This window comes from Marmota monax, unplaced genomic scaffold (genome assembly GCF_021218885.2).
Source record: "Marmota monax isolate L192 unplaced genomic scaffold, Marmota_monax_Labrador192_F-V1.1 WCK01_AAM20220418_F8-fsc00251, whole genome shotgun sequence".
NCBI lineage: Eukaryota > Metazoa > Chordata > Mammalia > Rodentia > Sciuridae > Marmota > Marmota monax.
In genome coordinates this window covers 1,991,539-2,019,062 of record NW_026694546.1, presented here as the reverse complement: position 1 = coordinate 2,019,062, position 27,524 = coordinate 1,991,539, and the positions used below count along the sequence as shown (strand labels likewise).

The 27,524-nt window shown below is 36.7% G+C and overlaps 1 protein-coding gene across 3 annotated transcripts; it reads right to left on the bottom strand.

Annotated features, from left to right (window-relative positions):
- Positions 1-2,986: 2,986 nt before the first annotated feature.
- On the bottom strand, positions 2,987-18,425 carry Znf286a (zinc finger protein 286A). 3 transcript variants are annotated; one of them, XM_046420711.2, is made up of 7 exons: positions 18,328-18,425; positions 17,659-17,896; positions 16,565-16,653; positions 14,415-14,529; positions 13,248-13,340; positions 6,202-7,492; positions 2,987-5,467 (listed from the first exon to the last, which is right to left on the bottom strand). In XM_046420711.2, exons 2-6 carry the CDS (start codon positions 17,732-17,734, stop codon positions 6,225-6,227), a joined length of 1,641 nt encoding a protein of 546 aa, XP_046276667.1. In that variant the 5' UTR covers positions 17,735-17,896; positions 18,328-18,425; the 3' UTR covers positions 2,987-5,467; positions 6,202-6,224. The 3 variants fall into 3 exon arrangements, with proteins under 3 accessions (XP_046276667.1, XP_046276669.1, XP_046276668.1); XM_046420713.2 differs by having other exon boundaries at positions 6,202-7,456; XM_046420712.1 differs by having other exon boundaries at positions 17,659-17,816; positions 18,328-18,421.
- Between the last annotated feature and the right edge of the window lie 9,099 nt (positions 18,426-27,524).

The following is a 27,524-nucleotide window of genomic DNA, read 5'->3' as shown; positions in this document are numbered from 1 at the left end:
CCCCAAGTTTTGAACTATACTTCTGATAAATTTTTACATCAACAGTGATTATATTGCTCTATAGTTACTTTAGGTGATTTCTGAAGACTAAAGATCTCAAACTAAAAATAAAATGAACAAATTGTAGCAAGTATACCTGTACACACACACACACACACACACACACACACACACACACACACTGTTGCTGATGTTCTAAGTCAGCTCATTAGCACTAAGCAGCAGCTGGACCTGCGGTTGCCCTGCCTTCTTCTAGATTTTTCCTTCTGCTTCCCTATCAATTAGGTCATTGATTGGACTCTTCTGTGAAAGCAATTTCATTGATGGGTGTGTATAACTACCTCAACTTTCAACTAAAAGATTAGAGTTAGAAAACTGTAAACATAACTACTTTTTTATACTCAAATGACATGAATCAATTATTGTTAGAACTTGAATCTGGAAGGTCTCACAAAGGCTCATGTTTCAGAGGTTTGGACCCTAATGCAGAAGTGAGGCCTTTGGGAAGGTGACTGGATCATAAAGATTTTGACCTCATCAGTGGATTAATCCACTGACAGCTGAGACTACTGGGAGGTAGTGGAAACTATAGGAGGTAGGGCATAGTTGGAGGAAGTAGGTCCCCATGGGTATGTCCTGGAAGGGTGTGTCTTACTCCCAGTTCTTTATCTTTTGCCCAGCTGCCAAGAGGTGAGCAGCTTTGCTCTGCTGCACCCTTCCACCATGCTGTGTTTGGCTTTGACATTAACATTTTAAAAGAATGCAGTCCTTTTGTTTTTAATACAAGTTGAGTATCTGTTATAGTCAGCTTTTTTTCCTCTGAGACCAAAAAAATCTGACAAGAACTCTATTGGAGGAGGAAAAGTTTATTTGACCACATCTACTTCCAGATATCCTGACGTGGGAATACTAAGAAGAAATATACAAGAGAGAGGGGAAGTAGGATATAATACCCCCACCCCCCAAAGCCAGTGTGTGATCAGAGAAATATCTCCTAGACTTACCCTACCACTTAACCAGCTCTGAAGTTAGAAACCACTGCCAGTCATTGTCCGTCTTGGCCTTCTTACTAGGACACCCATTCTTGATGCTTACCTGTGTGACCTGTTTATTGTGATGGCAGGAATGTTCTCCTCATTATAATCACTCAAGAACCCAAGCTGATGAAACAGCCACCATCTCAAATATTGCTGGAAGGAAGAAAGGAGGAAGCCAGGGGGTTCTACTTCCACTCAATTTAATTCTCTAAAACGGTTCATGTTCCCCTAGTGAAGGCCAGGAAACACCATCACCATTACAGCTCTCTGTAAGAGAGGAGGCTTACTCTCTACATATCATTCTTACCTTTTTAAATGTGGCAAAAATCACATTGTTTAAATACAGAATTTTGGAACCGTCAGTTATTCTTATCAGTGCTGGGAATGATGGGAACTATCCCAAAGTCAAAGTTCCCAGATGCCAGCCAATGGTCAACCTGATGAGCAGACCTTTCTAAACAGCTGTCTCAGGCTTGCTAGGTTACATCTTTTCTACAGGTAGGTTGCCACTGTTTTTCCCGTGGTCTTTCGACCACTCATATTCATCACAAATTTGCTAATCAAAGTAACTAACTGGAATGTACCCAATAAAGATCTCTCTAGTATACATAAGCAATTTAGCAGATAAACAGAGCTAACAAAAACTCATGACTTACAGCCCCACACATGGCAAAAGTAAGCATATTTTTGTGTATGTGAGAGTATAAATAAACATTTCCTAGCTCCAAGGTTTTACATGGACCCAGGTTAATAAGAAGACCCCATTTCACAGATGTTTCAGAAATTAGTGTGGTTCAAGCAGAGGTAAGTACCTTTGGGGATTTTGCTGGAGTTATACGAAAAGAAGGTACTTTCCTTGGGATTGTGAATATTAAGCACAATAACTTGGAATTGCCAGTAGACATATTTGAAAATAAAGCCAATGCAGAGGAAACCTAGGAAAGATGGCGGTAAACAGTTCTTGACTTAGCAATGCCTGAATCTCTAGTTTCACCCGTTAGATTCCCCAGCCCTGTGAACTTTTCTGACATGATAATGTGTTCATGGGCAAATTGGTGAAGGTGGGAGGGAAGTAAGGTATGTACATTTTATGTATAGTCAACATAACCTAAGGAAAGATTATTAATGAACAGAGGTTAAAAATATAAAGAACACTTCTGTGAAAATATCTAAGTTTTGCAAAGCATTAATTGGAACTTCAGAGGAACCCATAAATGTCATACATGTATTACCAGAGGGGGATATCATTCTCCCTCATCAATAACTTATGTGAGGGACAGCTCATGTGGTTCTGGGCTCTAAGATAGCCTAGTTGTGGCCTTAAAAGAAGAACTAGGGTAAAGAAAGGATAAAGAAAATAAGGGTAAAGAAAAAACAGGTCTGTTCCAGGATTTTTTTTTTTTCTTTAACTAAGACTACACTCAAGAAAATGAAAACTATGACTTAAAATAACTAGCTAATTACCTATGGATGGAATGATGTTTGATATTTGTATCCAAACATTTCAAATAATATTTTACCTAGTTTAAACTGTTCTTTTTTATTTTATTTTTGGCAGTGCTGAGATTAAAACAGAGGCCTTAACAAGTGCTCTACCACTGAACCAAACCCCCAGCCCAACTGTGCGTTTGACATGAAACCTCTTTCCTGCCCTTTACCCCCTTTACCTCTGCTATGTGAATGGTGCTATACCTGGCCTAAGGAATCAGCACTATTTGGTAGAAACTATCTTCCTCTACTCTGTAATCTTCTCGGAGACATTTGGGCTGTCAAGGGCATTCATTCCCCATCACATATCTCCAGAAGTTATAAAGCCCAGATAAACAGAAGTGTGATTGTTTTCCTGAGTGATAAGGAGATATTTTACAGTTGGTTTTTCTTTTCCTCTTAAAATGTGCTTAAATTAGGACAGTTTAAAAGCAATTTACAAAAGTCTCTGACAATACATGTACAAACAACATCTTTATTGACAATAGAACAGATAATATAAGAACAGATAATATTGTTTATAGATAACCAAAACATTTAAAATGCAGATCATTAAAATTTCCAAGATTTATGTGGAATACAAACATGTAATTAGGTTGAACATTAGGTATAGAAAGGACAAATACAAAATGCAAAGGGCCAGAGTTCCCAGTAAAAGAGCAAATCCCTTAACACTAGTTAAAGTGCAATTAGGTTGTAAACTTGAGTCTCTGGAACTATCAGATAGCTCCTGCTTAAGTGATATTCAGAAGGAAAAGCGGCAGGTTCCACAAGGTCTCAAAGAAACTGCAAGGAACAGCACCAATGGAAGCAAAAGCAAAAAGTGAAAGCTCCATCTTTAAGATAAGTCAGAGAGCAGGAGAGTCACAGTTCTTTATTGGTAAACAAAAGGTGGGGAGATACTAAAGTAACTTCTACTGATTGATGCTTAGTCACTTGATGAAAATACAATTTAAAAATATAAACATTATAGAGAGAAAGACAGCATGCGACCTCAGAGTATTCATGAGCAGGCAGGTGGGAGCGGGCAGGAATGGGGGGCTGTCTACAGTGATGATGTGCGAAGTCCTCCATATGCATTTTCATTTAAACTTCATGACAATTTTGTGAGGAAAGGATGACTTATTCCCACTTTACAGATAAAGAAACCGAAACCCAGATTTAGTAGTTTTTTCAAGGTCACATAATTACTACCTGGGAGTGGCAGAAATCATACTCAACTTTGAAAAGCCCATGTTGGTCTTCTTTCATTAGTCAAATTTTGGTCTCCAAAATGAATTTATTTTCACTCAAGCTTTTGGCATACTAAAAAAGCTTAAATAACCGCAACTCTCTCTACAATGTATAGTTGCAACCTAGTGGTTAGGAGTATTTTCATGCATCATTTCCAAACTCTCATATTTCCCCCACCCCATTTTTTTTCTCTCTCCCGTATTCTCTAACATTAAAAATAGTGATAGGACTATGGAGTTCCTGAGCCATCCCTCTGGGGGTATTTATCTGTCTTGTTCTGCTTTCTAGTCTAGCTTAGGAGGGTAACCACAATGGCTAGTCCCTAAGAAAGGATATGTTCACCATCATTATAACTTTCCATTCTACCTAATTTCTCTAGGTTTAATCTCTCTATCCCACCTGGATAGACATGGATTCTCTAGTGCAGGGGCCAGTTAACATTTTCTATAATGAGCCTAATAGTAAATTTTGGGGGCTTCGGGGAACATATAATCTTCTAAGGACTGAATGTGCCCCTCCAAAATTTTTACACTGAAATCTAATTACCCATGTCATGGTACTACAAAGTAGGGCTTTTGGAAGGTGAGTAGGTCATCAAAGTGGAGTCTTCTTGAAGGGAATCAGTACACTTTTAAGGGGCTAAGGACAACGAGAAGGAGCCCTCTGTGAACCAGGAAGTAGCACATCACCAAACCCAAATCCTCTGGTGCCTTGGAATTCTCAGTCTCCAAAATTATTGACAAATTTCTGTTTATAAGCTATCCAGTAAGTGGAATTGGATTGTAGCAGCCCCCAAGACACAAACTCTGTTGCATAGAAAAGCAGCCAAAGACAGCATGTAACTGATGAGTATGGCTGAATCCCAACAAAATTCAAGGAAAAAAGCAAATGGGCCAGACATGGTCCAAGAGTCCACACCATAGCTTGCCACTTCCTGCTCTAAATCATACTGATTAAGGTGATGAAAGACTTGAGCTACTTTTCCTATATTGTGTTAAGTAAGCTATTTTCCCACGCTGACCTTTGAACTCTTAAGCCTTTCCACTTTGGCTCCCTTCCATGTTTCTATTATCTCTTCCTGAAGAGGTCTTTCACCCTCACTGCTGGATTTATACTCCATTCAGCTTCATGAGAGTGATCCCCATTATCATCACTTCTTTACACCCTACCCCCTAATTTTCTTCAATCATAAAATTTATGATTCCTATTGAGAGGAATAATGTGGAGGGGGCAAACGTATGGAATGGAAGGTAAAGATTCAGAAGAGAAGAAGGAAATCTGTGATTATGTTTTTGTCCCCCTATAGTTTTCATATAACATATAAATAGGGTAACAACAAAAATTGCACATGTATAGTGTTTTACTAGATATTAATTTATACTACTGCTTTTGTTTCCAATCTTGCCACTGGTCTTTGGTCACCCATGTAACTTATGCTAATATGCCTCTCTGATTTTGTGCCTTGCCCACTTTCTTAAGTAAGGGCTCTGGGACAAAGACCAACTGACATATAGAGAATAAGAACAATACCAAAAATATGGGTAAGTATACAGGTCAGAAAAAAAAAAAGTAGTAACTTCTTCATGAAGAGCAGCTGTTAACCCTCAAATGACTCACTTGAGGGCCGTTTCATAAGCTTTTTCCATACCGAACAGGAAAGTTTGCCCTGGTGCCTCACAGTTGCTTCAGTTCTCTTCTTGACTGGAATCCTAAATAAAAATAATAATTGAATTTATCAACTTTTCAGATTCTCAATATTCTACGGCTTTTTCTAAAGGTGACAGAAAGCTAAATAATATATAGAAATGAAGCCTCCCCTACTTTGACTACAGAAAACCAAGGATTCAATCAATGACAAGGTTAAGAAAAGATAGACTTGATTAACAATGACAGTTAAGATTCTGACCCACTCTCTACTTCAGGGTAACTCTCAAGGAATTGGAAAATGCAGGAAAATCTTTCAAATGAAGGAAAAAAAGTATTTAAATCTATGAACAACATAATCCACGTAAATGTAATTAGAACTTGCTGTAAATACATTTTAGTTATGTTCAGCAAATTAGACAGCAGCCTTCAAGGAGGAGGAAGTAAATCCTAAGAAACTTCCTACTTTTGGCCTTATAATTTCTATGGCTAAAATAAAAGAAATGGTACCCTGGAGAAAGAATATATATGCATATATAGGAGTCTACTTTGGATTCAGAGTAATCTCATCTTTCTGATGAGGATATGAAATTTCAGCCTAAGTTACAAAATAAAAATTTTCTTTCAAAGTGAGAGGGTACAACAAGCCTCTGGCATATGACCATGAAAAAGGGGAATGGGATCTATGGGTGAAATTATATATTAGGCAAGTGAAATTAGATGCATATAGCATTGGCCTGTGCACATTATGGGTCCACCTAAACACTCAGATATTAACGCAGCAATAAAATGTACTTACATTTCTTCCCATTCAGTAATTTTTCAGGGTTTCTCTTCTATGTGAGTTCTTTGATGTCTGAAGCGGGATGAACTACACTTAAAGCTTTTCCCACATTCATTACATCTAAAGGGTTTCTCTCCTGTATGAGTTCTTTGGTGTTGAATAAGAGCTGATGAATGAATGAAGGCTTTTCCACATTCACTACATTTGTAGGGTTTCTTTCCAATATGAATTCTCTGATGTTTAGCAAAATTTGAGCTCCGGCTAAAGGTCTTCCCACATTCTTGACACTCATAGGGTTTTTCTCCAGTATGAATTCTCTGATGCTGAACAAGGTGCGTGCTCTGACTAAAAGTTTTCCCACATTCACTACACTCATATGGCTTCTCTCCCGTATGAACTCTCTGATGCTTAGTAAGGGATGAACAATGGCTAAAGGCTTTACCACATTCTAGGCATCTATAGGGCTTTTCTCCAGTGTGAGTTCTTTGATGTTTAATGAGTGCTGATGAATGAATAAAAGCTTTATCACATTCATTACATTCATAAGGTTTCACTCCAGTATGAATCAACTGATGCTGCACAAGATGTGTACTTCGGTTAAAACCTTTCCCACATTCACTGCATTCATAAGGTCTCTCTCCAATGTGAATTCTCTGGTGTACTGCAAGGGATGAGCTTTCCGTGAAGGTTTTCTTGCATTCACTACATGCAAAGAGAATTCTAGTATGAGTTCTCTGGTGTTTAGTTAAATTAGCTCTGTGGCTAAAAGATTTCCCACAATCATTACAAGTATAGGGTTTCTCTCCAGTATGGACTCTCTGGTGTCGAATAAGCACTGAATGGTAAGTGAAAAGTTCACCACAGTCATTACATTTATGAGGTTTTTTCTCTTTATAGGTTCTCTGTTTTTTCATTAAATTTGATTTCTGTTTCAATCTTTTCCCAAGTGAGTGAAAGGCATAAGATCCTTTGGGAACTCTGTCTTGAGTGATAAGAACAGACTTCTGACCAAAGGTTTTCCAGTATATATCACGCTCATGATCTTCATCTTCAGGAAGTGAATTCATGTGGGTAAACATTTCTCTCAAGTGTTTCTCCTGATTTTCTTGCTGATTTTCTAACCAATTTTCACATTCAAGAGCTGTTTCCAAGTTGGAGTCATAGACACTATTTCTTGCCAGTCTGTCTATTATTGCAATTGGATGTGATTCGTCTTTGGAAAAATCTTGAACTGAAGATGAATCTTTGCTCTCAGGTAAAGTCTCCACGTCTGAAAGACATTGGAAATGCATATTTCCTTCATTTTCTGTGCTCAAAAAAAAAAAAAAAATAGCAGTTCTGTAACAGGTTAAGAGTCAGTGAAGGTAAAAAGCACACATTCAAGGAGTAGATTTGAATTTTTGGGGGTGATTTACAAAAGAGAAGCAAATAGAGGGAAACAAATGCTCAGTGTATGCAGAGAAAACAAGTATACCCTATCCAGGAGAATCGGAAGGTAGGAAAGATGACAAGAAAGGTAGGAGGAGAGATGCAGATGAAGCAATACATCAGTGGATGAGCAGGCAATGATTACATTTGGATCAGAACAGGATCAGTAAAAAGTGCTTTCCAGTTTTTTTATATATATAGAATTCCTATTGCTGTAATAAATATTGGTAGTTATCATCTTAGTAAACAGTTACAATTTCTAGGTTTCTGGTCTTTTAATCCTACTTATGTTCAGTTCTATTACCATTTTAATATTCCCAACAATGCTTTTATAAAGTTTCTCATCAAAAAATCCAAATATATGATATGAGGTGACAGATGAACAAGGCTATTCACTACAACACTTATTAAGGCTGTAAAAGAATGTTAACAGTTCCAATACCTAATACAGAGAAATGACTGAATAAACTATAGCTTATACAATGAGTACTACACAACTTTTAAAAAATGAGAAAGATTTTTATCATATTGCTATGTGATCGCCAGCATATATTAAGTATTTTTTTAAAAAGCAAGTTGTAAAAGAATGTTGTACAGTTTGCTGCTACTTTTTGTGTCAGGAAAAGGAGAATGAGATATATTATTTGGTTGTATTTTCAAAAACCAAGGAAAGATTGGATGGAATACAAATCTAAAGAGTGACAGACCCAGAATTTCAAGGATTATCTGATTCTGGAGAAACTTTTCTCACAATTTAGGTATATATTGTTTAACCAAGTCAGAATTTCTGTAAGAAGTGAGTTGAGGATATTCACTCATCAGAAGTATTTAAGAATATTAAATTGTATGTTCAAGCGGCCGGCATTGTAGCTCAGTGGTAGAGTGCTCGCCTAGCATAGGCACTGGGTTCAATCCTCAGCACCACATAAATGTAAAATAAAGATACTGTGTCCACCTAAAATTTTTTAAAAATACATATATTAAAAATAATAAATAAATTGTATATTCAAAACAGGGGGAAAAAAAAGACGACAAAGAAGAAAAAGAAATGGCTGATAATAGATATCACCATAACTTATAGTAAGGAAAATTTAGTGTAGTCAGCTTATAAAAATTACAAAGCTGGGGAGAAACACTGGCCAAATTATAATGTTACATTGTGTGCATATATGAATATGTAACAGCAAATCTCAACATTATGTAAACTATAATGCACCAATAAAAAATGTGGAAAGAAGAAACAAAACAAAACCAAGGAAAGATAAACAAAAAAACTAATAAAAATGTTATCTATAGGGGAAATATCAGAACAGAGGAGAGAGGGCAAATATAGGTACTGAACCTTTCTAAATATATACCTAAAAAATATATTGAAATTGTTATACCCAATGTAAATCATTTTAAAATGATGGAATAATTTAAACAGTGATTCAAAAGAATAAACAGATCAGTGAAATAGAAGAGCAAAATCAGAAATAAACTGTATTCTTACAGTATATGGAACAATTAAGGATAATAGAAAGGTGATATTTCAGTCAGTAAACAATATTTCTTTTTCAACAAAAGGTACCATGACAACTAAGAAGAAAATTAAGTTAGATTTCTTATTCCATATACCAAATACATTCTACTTATTCATTTATTTACTCATCTGTCTATCCATTTTATCCAACAAATAACTACTGAGTATCTACTACATGCTAGACTATGTGCTAGTCACTGGGGAAAATACATTTAGCCCTTATGCAGATAGAAGGAGAAAGAATTTAATATAATCTTTACAAGTAAATATCAAACAAGAAGCCATTGAAATGTTCTAAGCAAAGGGATGGCATGATCCAATTGATTTTGAAAACTCTCTCACTGTGATACAGAACGAAGTACATGGGGGTAAATGTGGAATCAGGGAGATTGTCATAGTAATTTAGGCAAACAAAAATAAAATGGAAGGATATTAACAGTGAAGAAATATTTAGAATATAATTAGGTAAGTATAATGGAAAACTGGATAAGGGAAGGAGAAGGAAATATAAAGACTTCATAGATTTCTGGCATGTATGATTTGGTAGACAGTAAGTATCATTAAGACAATTCTTGGAAAACGATCCTGTTGGGAAAGAGGAATTTGGGCATATTTCAGACATCCAGTTTTGAACACTGTGAATTGAGGAATCTTTGACATAAGTAAACAGAGACATGAAGTAGTCACACAGATGTTCAGAACACAAGTTCTGAAAAGAGATCAAGGACAGAAATACAAATGTGGGAATTATCTGAATAGATGACAATTGGTGATAAGAGTGATCAGACGACCTAAGTGAAAGTAGAAGCTGCAAACTGATGACCCATCTGCCAAATCTGACCTCAGGCATATTGTGTTTGGCCTTCACCGTTTATACAAGTTTTAAAAATAATTTGCTAACATCTAAAAAATAAGGGTATGTCACATAGAACCAAATTTTAGGTTTCTCTGGGGGGAAAAAAAAATGAAAGCATACTGAAGGACAACAACCAGTTCAAACAAGGGTTGACAGCTATAGTTTGCTGCTTATTTTTCTTAATAAATTTTTATTGGAACATAGTCATATCCATTCATTTACATAAGGCTGTTTTTGCACCATATGTCAAACTGAGTGGATACAGAGACACCATCTGTCCCATAAGGCCTAATCATTTATGACCTAAATTTTTACATAAAAAGCTTGCCAGTCCTTGAATTAGAGCTAATGGAGTAATGGCCACTTCTTTCAGTTGAGGCACGTGTTCCTCTAATTTACCATTCTGACCTTGCTTCCTTTGCTTATATAACCTCCTGGCCCATGTTAAGCACTCAAATTTATGACTCCAGGAATACAAAATGAAAGGGAGATTAAAATCAAATCTTGAGCAATCCAAACATTAAATTGTAAAAAACAAAAAAAAAAAAAAAAAAGAAAACTAAGAAGACACACCAAAAAAGCCAAGAAATGATTCCAAGTGAATTAAGGATTTAAGGAACAAATATACTAGAGAACACAGGCAAATATTTATGTAGTCGTGGGATGAGAAAGGCCTTTAAAAGGAATACTCAAAAGGCAGAAAATTAAAAATATAGAATATTAAATTTGTTCATCAAAAAGTATTGCAAAATTGAAAGGAAAAATGTGTGCAACTAAACAAAGGGTGAATATATGAAGCATTCTCAAAGATCATTAAGAGCAATATTTCTCCCCAGAAAAGAAGTGGTAAATAGACAAGTCACAAAGATAGAAAGGCTTACTAGGATTAAACAGACATGTATCCATAATCACAGAGAAAGATTTTTAAAACTCCACTATTCCAAAGAACAGAGTTTTAAAAAAGAATATTCAGGAAGGATTTTATGAGATATAACATGTTTATATGTGTATTCTGGAGAATTTTCTTTATGAGGCATAACATAGTAAACATGTACTTTTTTTCTTTAGGAAAAATCCTTCCTAAATCATCTTTATAAAAATATTTTTTATATTATGTTTTAATGGTACAGTGTTGGAGCATAGATAGATGAGTAAACCAGAGAGCTTAGAAATAAATCCAGATACAAATGCAAGTATCCAGGAGAATAACATCATTTCAAATCTCTGATAAAAGATAATTCAATAAATTATGTTGGATTATGAACTGTAAGCTTGGAAAAAGATAAAATTAGCTCCCCATTTAACACCATATACTAAAATAAAAATCTGTAAACAAAATTTGAACTCTTTAGAATAAAACAGATTATCTTTCTAACATTGGATTAAGGAAGACAATTTCCAAAAAACTTAACTATTAAAAAAAAATCAATAAATCTGTCCTTAAAATTTAAAAATTCAATATGCTTAATAAAATAAAGCATCCAAGACTGGAAGAACCATTTTTCCCCCTGCTGCCATGTATTAGAGTCTAAAATAAATAACTCAAAAAGAAAGATGTTGAACAGTCAAATTTTTAAAAAAATAAACAAAGGATATTAATAGGCAATTCACAAAAGAAAAAACCCGAATACCCAATAAGCAAAAAGTGCTCCAACTCAGAGAAATGAAAATTTAAAAACACAAAATAGCATTTTGGACCCCACCAGACTGACAAAAATGAAGTCTGATAACATCAACTGAAGGGTAGGGTGGGTGTAGAACCAGACAATTCCTAGTAAAACTAACATGTAATTGTTTTTCCAGTTATTTACATTAACCCCAACCCTTAAGATGAACATGTATCAATAAACAGAAGGCTGCAATTGTTACTAATGGCAAAAAAGTAAAATTGAACTATTCACTTTATTCACACTATGGACATACTCCATATTAGTCAAAATAAACAAACATGACTCATTAACATAGGTTAAGCAATAAAATATAATGTATACATATACATACACATGTAAACACTGGAATGATACACACAAACTTTGAGATATACTGATTTTACAGAAAGAAAGAATGTAAGGATTGTAACTGAATTTCTAATATGTTTTACTTCTTAAAAAATAAAAGATATTACACACATTCAAGAATGGCTAAAATGAGTCATGTGTGTGGTGACACATGTCTGTAATCTCAGCAGCTTGGGAGGCTGAGACAGGAGGATCTTGAGTTCAAAGCCAGCCTCAGCAACTTAATGAGGCACTTAGCAACTCAATGAGATCCTGTCTCTAAATATGGATTGGGGATGTGGCTCAGTGGTTAAGCATCCCTGGGTCCAATCCCTGGTATCAAAAAAAAAAAAAAAAGAATAGCTAAAATGAAGACAAATAGTATTATGTGTTGGTAAGTATTTGGAGCAACTAGAACTCACATCTTCTGGTAGGAATATAATGGGTATGTTAACTTTGTAAACTTTGGCAATATGTATAAAAAATGAACATGAACCTAATCTATGACTCAATAATTTTACCTGTATGTATATATCCAACAGAAATGCTTGTATCTGTTTATAAAAAGACACGTGAAAGAATGAGCATTACAGCACTATTCACATAACCCAAAACTTGAAGCTATCAAAATGCCCATCTTTAAGATAATAAATAAATAAATAAATTGGATACTGACATAATGAAAGACTAAATGATAATGAGAATGAATGAACTACAACAGGCCACAACATGGATGTATCTCAAAGTTAACAGTTCAGTGAAGGAAGTCAGACACAAGAATATGTACAATATGAGTCCACTGATATAAGAAGAACCATCAAAACTAACCAATGACACTCTAAGTTAGGATAAGGTTACCCAAGGGAGGAAGGAGGTGACTAAAAGAGGACACAGGGGTGCTTTAGAGGTACTGGTAATGTTGTTTTCTTGATATAGGCAGTAGTTACATGAATGCGTCTTGGTTTGTCAAAATCATAGCATTTATAGCATTGATACTTATATATTTTATACTACCAAAAAGAAAAAAAAGAGGTAAATGAAGTAAAATATTAGCATGTATATTTAATATTGGTGATGAATACACGTTATTTTATTTTCTGGACTTCTGTGTGTACTTAAGATGCTTTAGAATTTAAAATAAAATACTTAAAATAAAGGCATATAGGGACTTCTAATATTCTTCCTTAAACATTAAAAAAGTACCACTTATTTACTATTTTGCTGAATATTTCTGAAGATTCCCATCTATGTGACTCACCTGAATAGCTGCATTTGGGAGTTTTTCTCTCAAGCTTTAATGGTTCTTCTCCACTGTCCAAATTGTAATTCTCAGGTTTGGAAACTGGAAGCCCTATTAATTAAAAGAGAGGAAAGGAAAAAAAAAAGAAATGGAGAAATGGAACTTAACTATTTGTGATAGGCATAAAAATTTATACTGCAATATAATCCTAACCCCATAATCTACAAAGACAAAATGTTATAAGAAGATCCAGAAAAAGGGAGGATGGGTCTCTAAATGGAGTTAGAAATATATGCAGTATGAGTTTAGGTCTGGTAGAGAGTGAAACTGGGTTTGTCTCTTTATTTACTTATTTTATGAAGAAATTTTACTCTATATATGTATAATCTGCCAAAATACTTACTGTCATGTATAACCAAAAAGAACAAATAAAAAATAAATAAATTTTAGAGCAATCTTGCAGATTAGTTCTTACCTTAGAAAAGAATATGGGGAAAAAGTAGGACCTCAGTGGTACCACAAAATTGTGACTGTGGTCACTGGCGTTTTTGTCTACTAATGTTTTTCTTTTCCTCCTTTTTCAGTTATTGGAAGGTACTTTCACTGAGAATTTGTTACATGAGGTTTGGGAAGGGCTACTAGTCCTTTCCACCTCTCACACAAACATGTACATTTTCTTTTTTTTGGCTCAGTTCTCTAACTGCCAGTGGCCATCTCTGCTATATAGAGAGATCCTAAGAATAAAGCTAATATAGGGAAAAGTCAGGTCAACAGGTTAAAAATAAATAAATAAATAAATAAATAAAATTCCTGATGATATATTTGATTCCCTGAATCAAGATTTCTCCCACTTTAAAGGTAGTTTGAATTAGGCTGTCTGTCCCATGAGTCCTGATATACAACAGCCATAGACATTTCACAAAGATCCTGCAGCAAAAATAGATTTTTCTCAGTTGGAGTTATAGTTCAGTTGTAGAGTGCGTGCTTAGCATGCTCAAGGTCCCAGGTTTAATTCCCAGCAAAAAACAAAACAAAACACTAGAAACAGATTTTTCTCTAATCCCCAAAAGAACGGATACTCTATGATTTCTGAATTCAAAAATGAGTGCAAAAATGAAGCTATTTCTTTTTCAATGAAGTAATGATATCCACATAAGCAGATTTCAGAGTCATGAAGATTCTTACAAAGTGAGACCAGGTTCCTATAGTTCTCCAGCATCATATCCCTTTGTTTAGGATCCAGCTTCCCCCACTCCTCTGGAGTAAAGTCCATGGCCACATCCTTGAATGTCACTTTCTCCTAAGACACAAAACAGATTTGTGTTTACCATCTTTTATTTGATAGCTTGCTTTTCTCACACACACCCACACCCACACCCACATAACCCCAATGTTCAGCTGGAACTGAAGCAAAGGCCTGAGATAACATTCAAGAAGGGAAGTGACAAGTATTCTAACAGTGTTTGGAATCTGAATTTTCTATGTACAGTCACTGAATATCAAATGTGGGCCAGGCGCACTGTGCAGGTCTCAACATAAGAACCAAATGAAATAAGATCATGGTTTCTCCTTTGAGATTACATTTTTTCTGGGGAGTAAAATACTACCAACCAATGAGTTAACAATTTTGTTTGGCAAAGTAAACAAAATATAGGTAGAGAAAGAAAGAAAACAGGTCTACATAATTCCCCTGTGAGTCCTTAATAAACACTTGAGGAATCAATTTTCAGAAGATTTATCGAAATGTAGAATTTGCAAACAGAAGATATGCAAACATTGGCAGTGAGCACCAAACCCCATTAAACGTAATTAATTCAAGGTAAAAGGTATTAAATTAAATAAAAAATAAATAAATAAGGTATTAAATTGAAAAGTGACTGCAACAAACTAATTAAGATTTAACACACAGAGGTTTATGTGTAAAATACCATTCATATTTTGTTTCTATAAGAAAAAAGATACAAAAATTATAAGGAGGTAGAAACATATCAGTATTGAACATGCCCTTTAAGTAAAGTCATAGAGAATGGGAATAATAGTCCAAGGCTACAAGAACAAACATATATAAACAAGCCTTGGAAAATAATATTCTATAGTTTCTGTAATGGTACAAAAAATGCCTTCTTTTTAAACACTCATGAAGCATTTGTAAAAACTAACAAAATTAATTTCAATAAATTCCCAAACAGAACAGAAAAATGACAGATGATAATAAAAAAACCATCAGAATATAAAAATAATAATGAAATAATGTAGACCCCAAAGCCAAATAGCTAAAACTGTATTTAGAGGAAATTTCATAGCTTTAAACACTTTTATTTCATTTAAAAAATTATGTAAATAAATGAAAGAAGCATACAAAACAAGTTAATAATAACAAATTAAGGAACATGAAAAGAACTATAGGATAAAAGCAGAAATTCTGAGAACAGAAAATGAGAAGGAAAATCTGAAGGTCAGCAGGGAATGGTGTTAGACCATTGTTAATGTCCTATTTCTAGAAAAAGAAATAATACAAAGTAAAAATGTTGACTTCTAGAGAATCTGGACAAGATATCTCTGTATTCTTTGCAACATTTCTTATGTTTATAGTTTTTCCAAAGTATAAAGTTTACACAATGGAAATAATCTGAGATCTAAGAAATAAAAGCCAGGTGCTATGGTGAAAGCCTACAATCTCAGCAACTTGGAAGGCTGAGGCATGAGGATCGCAAGTTCAAAGCCAGCCTCAGCAACTTAGCAAGGCCCTGAGCAACTTGTCGAGACCCTGTCTCTAAATAAAAAGGGCTGAAAACATATGAAAGTTAAAAGAAAAACATAATTATCCATTGTACACCATCACATAAATTTAAAAATTCCTAACATTTACCATAGCTGCTCTTACACAGGGAATTAAATTCTAACAGTAATTTTACCCCTTCCTAAGCTTCCCTTTTATAACACTCATTTGAACTATTTGAGTATTAATTACCTTCTAATCACTTCATAATTTAAGGTGTTTTTTCCTCTAGAGAGAAATGTAAATTTTAAGGAGCATTCATCACATTATCTTTAAAATAGTTTCCCATATTACCAAGCACAGAAATTAGCATGGTAGGCCAAAGAAGGGAAATGTTGCTTACCTGCCTGTAGAGGGACAATAAAAATAGGTGGAGATTTGAGGTACTATGGAAAAGTATAAAATATTTCCTACCAAGTTCATTAATCTCTCAGAATTAAAACTCAGTTCTCTAGAAGGGCTCTAGTAAAAAAAAAACTTTTATCAAAAAGAAGGGAGCACACCTGTACTCTGAGAAATAAGGTGGGACTTCTATCACCATTAGACTCACACTCACCTGTGATCTGGCTGTGAGGCACATAGCTGCCACTTCTTCCTCTTCTGTGTTCTTCTCTTGGCAGAGGGGGGAATCCTGGGAAGACATGGCTAAGGGCAAGAAAGCAGTCATGATGGGGCTCAAGATGCTACTTAGACATATAAGACAACAAGTCTAAAAAATTCCTCCATCACATTAAATGTGCCCCTTATTAACATTGAGACTGAAAGGACACCCCTCCCCAACAACCTATTACCTCCAAGAATTATGGAAAATGCCCAGGAATGTTGCTATACCAGACTTAAATGCATTGCTATAATCATATCACATTCTGGAAGGTGGTCCTCTCTGATCTAGAAATTAGAATAATTCAGTGAATTTCCCACTTCAGTCTACACAAAATTAGTATCATAGTTCATCATATCAATGGTTCTCAAAAATTACTCTAAAAACTTATTTAAAATGTAGATTGCTGGACTTCACTTCAAAGTAATTGTCACTGATTGAGTATGGAGTGCAATCCAAAAACCTAACAAGCACAGATAGGAAGTTTAGGGGGAATTCTGATGCTAGGTCACAGAACAAACTTCAAGAAACTCTGGTCTAGTAGTACTGAAAGTCAACCCTTGCCTTCTAGTCTGTTTTGCATGTTAAACACCACCATCACCAAAACAAACAAAAAGATCAAACCCGCACTGAATTTAAATCATAGGTAACTATAAAGATACAGTGAAATAATGGGTGTGGAGAAATTTTTGTCAACCACAAAGCTGATTTCTCAAATCCACTGATGGGGACTAGAATGGAATAATCATTTGAAAGGAAGAGCAAGTGAGAAGAGTGGTTGTAGCTGTGCTCACATCTCAGATTAACATTTCCACTCTTATTTTGGGGGCTGCTTGGAAGGGTCCATTGTGCACCAGGTTGCAATGGAAAGGACAGGGGATGATCCTGTACCAAACTCTCTACACTCAAATAGCCCACCCATCCACCAAGACAATGGAGACAGACAGTCCTCTCTGCCAATGGCCACCTATTCCGAGACAACCCTTTTCCCTCCAGGAGGAAGGACTCCACCCTTCCACCACAGAAGTGCAACACTTGAGCAATTCTACCTTTTTTCTCAGGCATTTCGGCCAAATCTGTCTCCATGATCACCACCTCCTCCATGTCCAGATTTCTGCTTTTCATCCAAAAAGCACACCTCAGTGGACAGAGCAGTCAGAAGTCCCGGGAGCCTCGGGTGTTCCTTCCTGTCTTTCCTCTGGGGGCTCTGCGGAAATGTCTCAGTCAGAATCAGGTCGCTCTCTCTCTCTCACGGTGGAGCCTGCCTCGGTCCTACAGAGCGGGAGCCTGGAAACCCGAGGACAGCATCCCTGAGAGTGGGTCCTTAAATACCTGTCCCTGCTCTGGGAGCGATCCCGGGGGGGGGGGGGGGGCAGAGCGTCCGAAGAGATGGTGCTGGAGCTGCCGCCAAGGCACAGGAGCATAGACAAATCGGTGGCGCTCAGGACATTCGCCCAAGACCCACGACAGCCCCGCGTGCTCCGCTCAGCTCCGCGCTGCCCGCCGGTAGCGCACCGACTGGCACCGCGCTAGCACCCGGGGCCGGGGGGGGGGGGGGCGGTAGGATTCAGGGTAGAGCGTGAGGGGATGGGGTCAAGGTCTGCCTTCCACACTCCTTTCGCAAAGGAGCACTCCAGTCCCGATTGGGCACAGAACGACCCCCAGGGGCCACCGCCCAATCCAAACGCGGAGTCGGGGTATAGGTGAAACCAACTCACCTCCCATCCCGGGCCTGACAAAGGCTACGAACTTCTCAGGCCAGCTCGGAGTCGCGCATGCGTAAGAAGCCGGGGCAACGCCGACCAGCCCCTCCCACCCGGAACTACGATTCCCAGAAGCCCTTGCGCGCCGTCAGGCCCTTTGCTCGGCAGGTGGGAGGGAGCATGCGTGGCTGGGCTGGGAGAATCCGAAGCAGGACTAGTTTCTTCCCTGTTGCTAGAATATAGGGCATCGTCTCCTGTGTCGGATCTCCAGCCAAGGGAGGAAAGCAGCTCCAGAAATACTGACCCGAATTGGCTGGACTTTTTCACGCCTTGTCTACCCATGTGCACAATGCATAGGATTGCAGAGTTCAATGCAAAATTATTCTGTTGTACAGTATATTGGAGTGGATGAATTTTATCCATGTTTTTGTCCTCCCCAAACTCATCCTTTACATTTAAACATATGAAAGGTGTGTTTTTAGGAGCAGTAGGTTCTTGGTTGCACGTTCATTCTGAAGCCAGGATTAGAGAGGCAGTCAGTAGAGATAGGTAAATTGAGTTATGTTGGATCAAGGAGCCAATTTTGAGTGAGTCCCGCAAGTTAGAGAATGTCCTCTGAGGGACTGAAATGTTAATTACTTAGGAGCCTTTTCTCCACTCTTATCAAGAATCTCCCTCTGCTCCAACCTGTTACTGAGGTAACCTGACTGTAAGGTTGTTAATTAATTTGTCCTTGGCTGCTCTATCCTGCCCTTCCCCCTTCAACCCACCTGTTTCCACCTTTTGGCCATCCATCAAACATTCCTAGGCCTAGCCAAATGCCTAGTTACCTACACAGGAAGGAGAAAGATAAGGGGAAGAGGGCAGGAGAACAAAGGAAGCTAGAACTTATAAAAAGGGCAGAGCACCTTGCTTCTTTGGGATGCTAGGATACCACCTATGGCCCCCTTCTCCCTGCCCAGAGAAGTTCATGTTACCCTTTTTTAAAAATAAACCCTGCTTTATATGCTTGCCTTGGCGTTCTTCTCTAATGTTCAAACTTCAACATGTGATGAAGCAGAACTCGTCACCCATAACTGGCAGTAGCAATTCCAATGTTCTTGTATACATAGACTATCTTGCTTTCCTAAAAATTCCTATATCATGTGAGATGAATTGAAAAGATTGAACCAGTTTTAATAAATTTGAACAACGGATTCTTTGAAGCCCCAAAATACATACATATAAAAAAGATGGTCTAAATTTTTCAAAAAAAAAAAAAAAAAGGTTATACTATCAAGGCAATGTGGCTGAGTCCAGTTCTATTATGGGACTAACTTATCTCAAACTCATCTTGTCTACACTGCTTCTCTTCTCAGTGAATAATGTTACTGCCATTCACCCATTTGCATGAGTCAGAAGCAAACCTTTGACCTCACTATCTAGTTATCACCAAGTCCTATATATTTCTTAACTCTCCAATTTTTCCATTTCTCTATTCCTACTAGCATTATTTCAGCTCTGACTGTCAGGGATTCACCAGGATTACAATCACAGTCTCCTAACTGGGTTCCAGAACTCATGTTTTCTCTCCCACCAATCTGTTCTCTACAATTTCTGACTAGTGGTCATTCTACAGCAAAAAAAAATGATGTTACTTTGCTGCTTAAAACCCTTCAGTGGCTTTCAGAAACTTTGGGGCAAAATGATTTCCAATTCCCGCAAACCCCTCCTTTTGAGCAAAATTGGACTGTGACTCACTTTTTACTGATAAAATACAACAAAGGCAATGTTAGAATCTAATACTTGTCTTGGTGGCAGAATCGTCTTGCTGACTTTGATGAAGAAACTAGTGATATTGGGGAGATCACATGACAAGAAACTGAGAATGGCCTCTAGCCAACAACCAGCAAGAATCTAAAACCCTAGATCCCATAGCCTGCAAGGAACTGAACCTTTCAACATCCTCTTTGTGCTTGGAAAGGGATCCTTCCCTATAGTCTACCCATGAGAACCTGGTCCTGTCTGATACCTTGATAGCCGGCTGCTGAGGACCCAAATAAGCTGTGCCCAGACCCTCACCTACAGGAGCTGTGAGATAATAAATATGTGTTATTCTGAGCCATCAGGTACATAGTAATATTATTTTACAGTGAAAAATAATTAATATTTTAATAAGTGGTTATCTCTTTTCCCAAAATCCAATTTTGAGACTCTGCAAAGTGAGGGAGAAGTTATTGGATTGAGAAACTACTGAAAAGTTTATTTGATTGGCTTAGTGGTAGAGTATTTGTCTCACATCTGAAGCTCTGAGTTCAAATCCCAGCACCACAAAAACAAACAAACAAAAACTCTCAAATAACTACAGTTCATCTGTGTATGTTGAGGGATGCCACAGGGTGTTGGTGGGGAGGTGTGGGTTTTGTTTTTTCCTGTCTACTTTCCATATTACCCTGGGTAAATCTCTGCCCATTCTTTTATCATTGCACAGTATCCCTTGAAAATAGGCTGGGAGAGTAGTGGATACCAATAGATAATAGATCCATCTCAAAGAGTAATGAGCCAAATAATTACTGCAGAGGTAGAGGGCTGGGGTTATGGCTCAGTGGTAGAGTGCCTGCCTAGCATATGTGAGGCTTGGGGTTCAATCCTCAGCACCACATAAAAAAAAGGTATTGTGTCTACCTACAACTAAGTAAAATATTTTAAAAACATAGAGGTGGACATAAAGAGGTTTTTTAAGGTGCAAGGTCACTTAGTTGGAATATGCTGATAAATGGAGAGTTATATTGCCCAAATTTTAGTACTATAGATTATCTAAATAGGGAATAATTCATTGCTCCCCCATATATACATACAGCTCATCATATATACATACAACTTGTCTTTCCTGGTGAGTTGAAGCAAGTGTGAGAAATACCTGAAGTGAATTACAAAGCTAGAATATGAGGTCAAGGAACTGTAACTATAACTTTAACTTTAACTATAACTATAACTTTCTTAGAAGAAAGAAGGGAAGAAAAGTTGAAAATGATTGTGCGCAGTGGTACACACCTATAATCCCAGTGGCTCAGGAGGTCAAGGCAGGAGGATCCTAAGTTCAAAGCCAGCCTCAGCAACTTAGCGAGGCCCTAAACAACTCAGTAAGACTCTGTCTCTAAATAAAAATTTTAATAGGAATGGGGATGTGGTTCAGTGGTTAAGTGCCCCTGAATTCAATCCCCAGTACCTCCCCCCCCCAAAAAAAAAGAAAAAAAAGTTGAAAATGGAGAAAGAATATTAGCAATATGGAGACTGACTAAATTTTATATAATTAGAATTCTGGAATGAAAAAAAAACAGTGAAAAAGACATTTTTAAAATCACTAACCAAGAATTATAGAGAAATAAGAGAAGTCAGTGACCTTTATATGAAAATGCTCATTGAGAGTTGAACAAGAAAATTATTAAAAGACATCACACATTATAGTGAGCTCTAACAACATAAATAAAAAATAAATTCTAAGGCCTTCCAGAGAAAAAAATATAAGTCACCTGTAAACAGATCACAATTTTTGAAAAATTGAATCCCTAGTGTCAAAAGCAGTGCTTGGCATGTTGTGGCCTCACAACAAATAATGATTCAACAAATACATCTGACTTGCCAGTAGAAGCACAATCTACAAGAAGAAAATGTAATAATATTTTAACTTGTAAAATATAAAACTTTGAATCTAGGATTTTACATTTTACCTACATATTATGTAAATGAGCCAAAAATAAAGTGGATTGTTAGTATAAAAGACCTCAGGGAAAGTATTTCAGCAAAAAGAAAATTCAAGGAAAATGCTTCAAAACATAAAGGAAAACTAAAAGTAATTTACTTTGGAATTCATTATCTTCTTAATAAGCATAAGAGAATAAGAGATAGTGACACCAATTGCCTACATAGTAATCTAACTGTAAATAATTTTAGATGATACCTTTGAGGATGAAGATGAAAAGTAGAAATAAGAAAATGAGTAGGTAATTACTTGTCTTGATGAGGGAGAGACTGTACACATCTGCAAACTTAAGAAATAAATGGAGGGGGTGATGAAACAGGAATACACTTTAATAGATTCGATTCAAGCAGCAGGGACTAAAAATTGATTGTATAATGTTAAAGCCCAGAAAAAATAATTGATTATTTGATATAAATGCAGACAAGAAGAAAACAAGACACAAAAAGACATCTTGTTTAGCAGAAAACATGAAACAGGATCTGCTATATCACTAATCACAATGAATGGGAATGGATGAAATCTACCCATCAAAAGGCAGAGAATTTCAGTTTGAAATAAAAACAGATAAACAACAAAATCAAGACACAAAATATGTTCTTTACAAAATGCACTTTTAGAGCCAATCGGCAGGAAAAAAAAAAAGAAAGAAGAAAAGAAAAACAACAAAACAAAGTGATGCCAAAAAGTTGAAGAGCATGTGCTTAGCATGTGTGAGGCCCTATGCCGCAGTCTGGCTGGGCACACAATCATGAGCCACCACACAGCTTGTAGATTCAAACAGCAACTCTTTATTCCCAAACTCACACCAGCCGTCTACAATCACGTTCTGGGGAAATCCACGTTCTCTGCCCAAATCCACCTCCACTGGGCTTCTATCTCCCAAAAAATACTGTCTGAATCCCGTGAGAACTCAAGGGGAACTCAGGCAGCAGGATACGCCCTATTCCCAGCAGGAATAATCTTAAACCTGGAACGCCCTAAACCCGATTATCCTAAACCGGGAACACCCTAATCCCGGATCCGCCCTGGTCCTTGAGCAAGGTCACCTAACTGCAATGTCACTGCAAAATGTCCTATTTCCACGAGTCCTTCCACTAAGCAACATGGGGTATGCTGGCAAGGAAATTGTCATACCTACTTGGCTAATGGCTCCCAGCATCTCCCCGCTTCTGATTAATTAAACAACAAGCAATGTGGCTTAAGGACTGTGCCTGGTAGGTTGTCCAATCCAACATATGGTTCTTACCCGTCATCGGAAAACTGACCTTTAGGCGTCAGCCTCCTGTCTTAGGTTGATACCACTGCAATTGGATCATACCCGTCACTGACTACCGGTCCAGCATACAGCCATTGGCCCCCAAATTTTAGACCATCACTAGCAGAAGGGAGGAGGATACAGAAATGCCACAACACCAAGCCAATTGACGGCTCCTTGGGAAAAATTGCATCACTGGTGACACCATCAGCAAAGATATGCCAGCATTACCACAATTCGCTGCACCAAACGATAGTTACATAGTCCAGGCAAGTTCTGCAAGCAGTTCAAAGCGGAGGAATCTATCAATATGTCCATTTCCTCCCAAAATCCGTTTCCTCCCAAAGTAAGTTGACTCCTTGATTGAGCATTACTTGTTGAGTTATATTCATTGATGCATCAGTTTATACAGTTTACTGTGATAGCTATCATAGAAGCTGTAGTTTGGTTTTATCTTTGTCTTCACCGGCACTGGGATGAAGATAGGAATTCTGGCAATGATGCTAAAAAGACATTATCCTGAAAAGAATTATTGAATATAATGAAAAGGAAAGGTGAAAGTAAACAAACAGATCTGTTAACCTACTTTAAAAACAATCCTTAACAGCTGTTTACCTAATTTAAATTAAACCATTTAAATCACGTGAATAAAAATAATAATAATAATTCGGATCCATTTTTTCATGAGCGCTCCTCATATAAGAAATATGGACATACGCACATACAGACATACAACACAAAACACAAGAGTGTACACAAATGTACAACACATAAGAAAATAGTAAAGGCCTTGTAGCTTTACCTGGGTGAAATCTCCATTGCAATGTTTAAAAACTCCACAGTCAAAAAATAAAACTGATCAGAAAAACATTAACCTAGGTTTGTATGAGCTCAAAAAATAAAAATAGAATCTTATGATGTGGAAAAATGCTATAATAAAATAGCTATTGAAAAAAGCATCCTGGTTAATCACTGTCGCAGATGTAAGAATGGCCAAGCTGGAGTTCTGGATATCAGCTGTTATGGATTTGAGTCAAATCATCTTCTTTTCGATCTGTAGAAATTGTTTTAGTTAATCTCTCTGGAATCCAAATTGGCTGCTGTTCTCCCTGTGGAAACACACAAAAAGACCCCCGACTCCAGACAATCACTGGGTCAGGACCTTTCCATTGTCCTGTTAGAATATCTTTCCAAAGTACTTTAGGCTTATGTACATTTTTTGGATACATATGCCTTTCTGCAGCACTAAGTCCTGATGAATCCAAATTTAAAAAGTTTAGAGTAAAAAGCGTTATTTTAAGTTTATCTTTGGGGGATATATACCCCCTTCCAATTCCCTCTTTTTGCTTTAATAAGTACGTTTTAATAGTTTGATGAGCTCTTTCAACTATGCCTTGTCCCTGTGGATTGTATAGGATTCCTGTTATATGAGTAATACCAAATGATGAGCAAAATTGTTTAAAAGAGGTAGAGGTATAGCCAGGACCATTATCGGTTTTTAACTGTTTAGGAACGCCCACAGTGGCAAAATTTTGTAAGCAATGAGCTATAACATCTTTAGTTTTTTCTCCGGCATGAAGGGAGCCCATCAAAAATCCAGAAGAAGTATCAACTGTAACGTGTAAATATTTTAATTTTCCAAATTCTGGCAAGTGTGTGACGTCCATCTGCCAAATATGGTTAGGTATCAGTCCTCTAGGATTGACTCCAAGATTAACTTGTGGTAAAAATGTCACACAATTTTGACATTGTTTTATTATATGTCTGGCTTGTTCCTTAGTTATTTTAAAACGCTTTTGTAAAGTATTAGCATTAACATGAAACCTTTTATGAAAATTTGTAGCTTCTTCAAATGTAGAGAAAATATGTATGTCATGTGTAGTTTTATCTGCTAAATCATTGCCTAAACTAAGGGCTCCAGGCAATCCTGTATGTGCCCTAATATGTCCTATGAAGAATGGATCTTTTCTGTCCCAGATTAGACTTTTTATAGTGGAAAACAAAGAGAAAACAGTAGAGGAAGGGGAAATCCTACCAGCATCTTCAAGAGATACTATAGCATTAACTACATACTGACTATCAGAAAATAAATTAAATACAGAATCTTTAAACATCAAAAAAGCTTGTAAAATTGCATTAAGCTCTACCTTTTGAGCTGATTGTTTGGGTACTAAAAATGTAAAAGTTCGATCTGGGGTAACTACTGCTGCTGTACCATTATTAGACCCATCAGTGAATATATTTGGAGCATTCATGATAGGTGTTTTTCTTGTCATTTTAGGAAAAACTACAGGATGCTTAAACCAAAAAGACAACAAAGGATTAGATGGCAAATGTAACATTAGATTTACACATGATTATTGCCCAAGTATTTAACTCATTAGCTAACTCATCAATTTGATCCATAGTATATGGAGTAATAATTTTATTGGGAGAAATTCCAAACACTCCCTTCACTGCTTTTATTCCTTTGAGTATTAATTGTCCTACAGCCTCAGGATACCTAGTACGAATAGTGTTAGGAGAATAAGATAAATGTATCCACAATAATGGACCTTCTTGCCAAAATACTCATGTAGGAATATTTTTTGTTGGTAGTACAATAAATAATAAAGGCAAACTTATATCAATTCTATCCAAATGCATATTTTCCATATATGTTTCAATAATTTTTAATGCCTTTCTTGCTTTAGGAGTTAACATGCGGGGTGAATTTGGATCTGATGGACCTTTTAGGATATCAAATAAAGGTCCCAACTCTCCTGTTGGTATACCTAGATAAGGCCTTATCCAATTTATGTCTCCCAATAACTTTTGAAAGTCGTTAAGTGATTTGAGTTGATCTACTCGTATTTGAATTTTTGGTGGATGGGCCATGGTTGAGGATAATAGAACTCCTAAATAATTAATTGGAAAATTTAATTGTACTTTATCTATTGCTATCTCTAGATTACAATTTTTTAATAAGTTTGTAAGTGTGGCATAACATTCCAGCAATATGTTTTTATCTTTATGTGCCAATAATACATCATCCATATAGTGAAATATTTGTGGTTCAGGATTTTGATTTCTAAGTGGCTGGATTGCTTTGTTAACATATATTTGACACATAGTTGGACTGTTAGCCATCCCTTGAGGGAGTACTTTCCATTCATATCTCTGATCAGGACCTTCATGATTTAACGCAGGGATAGTAAATGCAAAACGTGGACTACCCTCGGGATGAATTGGAATTGAAAAAAAACAATCTTTAATATCTATAGCTAAAACATGCCAGGTTTTTGGAAAAGCAGACAATTGAGGAATCCCTGATTGAGCAGGTCCCATAATAACCATCTCATTATTAATGGCTCTTAAATCTTGCAATAATCTCCATTTACCAGATTTCTTTTTGATGACAAAAATGGGAGTATTATGGGGAGATATGGAAGGTTGTATATGTCCTTCCGCTAATTGTTGTTTGACCAGATCATGGGCTACTTGTATCTTTTCTTTAGTCAGGGGCCACTGAGGAACCCACACTGGTCTTTCTGATTTCCAAGTAATTTTGATTGTCTCAGTGGCCCTTTCTGAAAATCCAACCCATGTCTGTCTGTTCCTTGATCTATTTGTATTGGTGCTGCTATACCTTGCCCTTGTTTTCCTAATCTTTTTTCTTTCCTAAAGCCTTGTCTAGCCCTAGTAGTGGGCGCATTAGGATTGATGTTATTTGTTAACGTCAAACCTAATTGATCTAGGACATCTCGTCCCCATAAATTTATAGGAAGATGATCCGATACATATGGCTGTATAGTTCCTTCACATCCTTCAGGATCCTTCCAATCTAATATCATAGAACTTCTATGGGGATTAGTCACCACTCCTAGGCCTTGAAGCGTTTGAGTGGCTTGTTGTAATGGCCAATGTTTTGGCCATTCTTGACGAGATATAATGCTAAGGTCAGCTCCTGTGTCCAGTAGCCCATTAAACTCATGACCTTGAATATTTAGTTTTAGCATTGGGCGAGAATCTAAATTTAAAGACAACATAGCCCAATCTACACCTGTGGAGCCTAATCCCCTGGAACCTCTTTCTACACTACGACTACAAAATTTATTATGTAGGCTGGGTATTATTAACAACTGTGCTATTCTATCTCCAGGTGAAATTACTGATATACCTCTTGGAGAACTAGCTATAATTTTTATTTCACCTACATAATCGGGATCAATTACC